This window comes from Paramisgurnus dabryanus, chromosome 15 (genome assembly GCF_030506205.2).
Source record: "Paramisgurnus dabryanus chromosome 15, PD_genome_1.1, whole genome shotgun sequence".
In the NCBI taxonomy this organism is placed as follows: Eukaryota; Metazoa; Chordata; class Actinopteri; order Cypriniformes; family Cobitidae; genus Paramisgurnus; species Paramisgurnus dabryanus.
Window position 1 is genome coordinate 28,580,835 of NC_133351.1, and position 4,244 is coordinate 28,585,078.

General features: G+C 34.8%; 1 protein-coding gene across 3 annotated transcripts in view; it reads right to left on the minus strand.

The window, feature by feature from the left end:
- Positions 1–1,145: 1,145 nt before the first annotated feature.
- Positions 1,146–4,244, minus strand: part of LOC135782590 (nectin-3) — a 13,467-nt gene continuing 10,368 nt past the window's right edge. The window contains exons 8-10 of one of the 3 annotated variants that reach the window (XR_010545440.2): positions 3,390–3,456; positions 2,484–2,600; positions 1,146–1,186 (exon numbers count right to left, since the gene is read on the minus strand). Coding sequence is in view for 2 of the 3 variants with exons in the window: in XM_065292968.2 (XP_065149040.1) it covers positions 3,392–3,456 (65 nt within the window). In the remaining variant the exon portion in view is untranslated. Of the gene's footprint in view, positions 2,601–3,389; positions 3,457–4,244 lie in introns of all 3 variants that reach the window. The other 2 variants (XM_065292968.2, XM_065292969.2) reach the window with 2 other exon arrangements.

Below are 4,244 nucleotides of genomic sequence, written 5' to 3' on the forward strand. Positions count from 1 at the left end.
CTGTAAACACATTAGACAAACAACTGTCTAAACCTTTGCTAATTTGTCTTAAGAGTCTGAACAAAACTTCCATATCTCTAGCACATAATCAAGGATTTGTCAATGATGTCAAACAGGACTTTACATTTAAATTTCACATTAATGCATTTAGCAGATTCTCTTATCCGTGACTTACAGTGAGTTCAACTACAGACTATACATTTTTACAACATTTGTGAATCTGTCTAGCTGAAGTCCAGGCTAAAGTCTTATGATCAACGTATGATATTATGAATATTAAAGTTTTTTTTCAGCTGAGGACTTTGGTTGCTGTGATACTTCTGCTTTGTTTATCAGTTGTTGAACGATGCAGCGGTTGGTTGTTGTGATATTTGTCCTGCCTTCCTCTACTGTGATTGGACGTCTGACTGAGTGAGAAGCGTCCCATTGTCCTGAGCTCAGAGACTAAATACATTTATCTGTGTAGTACAGTGACACATTCAGCATCCATACCACCATGTTACTTTTGACCCTTTACCAAAATTGTATATATGACTTTACTCTTTATTTAAGTCACTGTGTTTATTTAAGACAGCATACATTTACAAATGTGTTTAACCAAAGTGATGGTTAACCAAGACCTTTTGTTACATCTACAATCACAGTGGCCCGCTTTCTTAAAATATGCATCATGAGAGAAAGGAGGAATATGATAATATCCTAAACATTGTTTTAACTATGTGATTCAATAATTTGTGCATTACAGTGTTAAACTCTACACTCTATGAAAGGATGTTATTTTTTTTTTACACATTTTTTGTGTTATGCTATTCACAATTTACGTGTCAATTTGTGTTGCTTTTGTGTTAAAAGTAACACAAAATGTGTTGTTTCAATAAAAACACAAATATGTGTGTATTCTGGGGCAACACATTTAGTGTGTCATCTCTAAACTAACACTGATGGTGTTGTTTTTAATACATCCGTTCTAAGAGTGTATGTGCAATCCAAATATGCAAATCTTTAACCTTTATATTAGTTATACAGTATCTTCTTTAAATACTATGCCACAAGATTTTTCAACTTAAATAACTTTTTGTCTTATCTAGAGAAGGTTCACTGGTGATTTTCAGCTGTAAAAGCAGCTGAAGAAACTTTCTTCATGACATGTAAGCGGTTTCCAGCGTATCCATTGAACTTTGTCAATCTGTGGATAGCGGACCAAACACATCTATATTTGACACTATACATACACGGTATAACGCATAAAAAACTAGGTACAGTGGTGTGAAAAAAGTATTCTCCCCCTTTCAGATTTTTAATATTATTGAATATTTGTCACACTTTAATGTTTCAGATCACCAAACAAATTTAAATATTAGTCAAAGATAACACAACTGAACACAACATGCCGTTTTTAAATGAAGATTTTTATTATTAAGAGAAAACAAAATCCAAAACTACATGGCCCTGTGTGAAAAAAGTGTTTGCCTCCCGGTTAAAACACCTGAATTCAGATTCTCTAGCCACACCCAGGCCTGATTACTGCCACACCTGCTCGCAATCAAGAAATTACTTAAAAAGGACCTGCCTGAAAAAGTGAAATAGAACAAAAGATCCTCAAAAGCTACACATCATGTTAAAGGAACAGTATGTAGGATTGTGGCCAAAACTGGTATTGCAATCACAAAACTTGTGGCTAAAACTGGTATTGCAATCACACAGCTGGTGGCCAATACACAAAATGACAACATAAACATCAGTTGAGGGCTGCAACTTCACTTTTTAAATGACAATATCCTGGCCAGATCACTGTCGTGAGTGATATAAGTATTTGAAATGAAAATGATTTCTTAATGTCTAGTGACATATCAGGGCCATTTTATCATTAATTGAAATAAATTTCTTACATACTGTTCCTTTAAGATCCAAAGAAATTCAGGAACATATGAGAAAGAAAGTAGTGATTTATCAGTCTGGTTATAAAGCCATTTCTAAAGCTTTGGGACTTTAGCGAACCACAGCGAGAGCTATTATTCACAAATGGTGAAGATATGCAACAGTGGTGAAGCTTCCCAGGAGTGACCAGCCGGCCGACCAAAATTAACCCAAGAGCGCAGCGACGATTAATCCAAAAGGTCATAAGACAACAACATCCAAAGAACTGCAGGCCTCACTTGTCTAAGTTAAAGTCAGTGTTCATGACTCCACCATAAGAAAGAGACTGGGAAAAAATTACCTGCATGGCAGAGTTCCAAGATAAAAACCACTGCTAAGCAAAAAGAACATAAAGGTTTGTCTCAGTTTTGCCAGAAAACATCTTGATGACCCCCAAGACTTTTGGGAAAATACCTTGTGGACTAACGGGACAAAAGTTGAACTTTTTGAAAGATGTGTGTACCATTACTATACGTCTGGCATAAAAGTAACAAAGCATCTTTTAGAAAAAGAACATCATACCAGCAGTAAATGTGATAATTGGAAACATGAAATCTGCTGTCTACCAAAAAATCCTGAAGGAGAATGTCCAGCAATCTGTTTGTGACCTCAAGATGAAGCGAACTTGGATTCCGCAGCAGGACAATGATCCAGAACACACCAACAAGTCCACCTCTGAATGGCTGAAAAAACAAAATGAAGACTTTGGAGTGGCCTAATCAAAATCCTGACCTCAGTCCTATTTAGATGCTCTGGTATGACCTTAAAAACAGCAAATGCTTGGAAACCCTGCAGTGTGGCCGAATTACAACAATTCTGCAAAAGTGAGTGGGCCAAAATTCCCCCCACTGCACTAAAACAGACTCATTGCAAGTTATCGAAAATGCTTGATTGCAGTTGTTGCTGCTAAAGGTGGCCAACCAGATATTAGGTTTAGGTGGCAAACACTTTTTCACACAGGGCCATGCGTGTTTGGATTTTATTTTCCATTCATAATAAAAAAAAACTTTCGTTTAAAAACTGCATGTTGTGTTCACTTGTGTTATCTTTGACTAATATTTACATTTGTTTGATGATCTTAAACATTACAGTATGGCTTTATACTTTTTCACACCACTGTTTGTATAAATATATATATATGTTTATATTCTTATAACTTCCACCAGCACATGAGCCACAAGAAACTTTCCCACACTCAAATAATATAAAAACCAAGCCAGAGAAAGACGACAATGTGATTGAAGACTTTAACAGAAAGGCTCTTAATGGGAAAAGCTAAATATCAAAATCATAAACTAATAACTTAGAATACAAGAACTAAAATTTTAAATAATATTTAATAGAGAAAGTACAGTTAATGAATCTCAAGGGTTTTGTGTTCATGAAATAGGCCTAGGTCATTACAGTAAAGCATAAATAGGTCACAGGAAGCCTTTAACACTTCCTGTTTTGGTCCTGAAGAAAACACTTACATTCAACTGTCAACTTTTGTTTCTTGTTCTCTTCTTACTCTTCTGGGTACATTTTGCTCTTCAGGTTCTGATCACATATACAAAACAAACATATACATACACCATGAAAAGCCACTCATTTAAATATTACCAAAAATGATTTCTATTAATAAGGTTTACAATGTTTATATAGCTTCTGTTAATTTACCAACCTCAATACCAAAAACAATTTAAATTTTTTATCAACTTAATTCATTAATAACCCATGTATATTTAAAGAATTGGGCAGTAAGGATTTAATGCCAAACAGTGGCAGTTTAACATCAGGAATCTTTGCGTGCTCTATTTTCAAATATAAAATGTAACACTTGTAAATAAAGTAGTGCTGCTACTGCTGACCACTATCTCAAACACTTGAATAATCAGTTCGATACAACCCACTGTGGGATACCCACAGCATATAATCCCCCACTATTTGAATCACATATGCATATAATACAGGCTGTTGTGTTGTTGATTTAGCAAATATTAACTTAATTAAAATGACACAATATGTGAAAAATATCCTTTTAATGAACTGCTCTAGACACCCACTTTATTTGGAACAACATGCAGCTCCTAACCACAACCTGTAAGTATGATTATAACATTATGAGTTTATTTTCCCCCAAGTGTTCTGCTATGTCTAGTGTACTGTAATGTCTTACAGTGAGCTGTGCTAGCAACGCATTTTGCAGTTAAAGCATATAGCTGTAGCTTACTTGCTTAAATCAGTGTAAAATGTTAGTGTCTGTCGTTGTTTTCATAACTTGGACTAATGATGAATGATGTGTATTGATGTCAGTGTTTAAACTCTTAATATCTTGATAAAAGTTG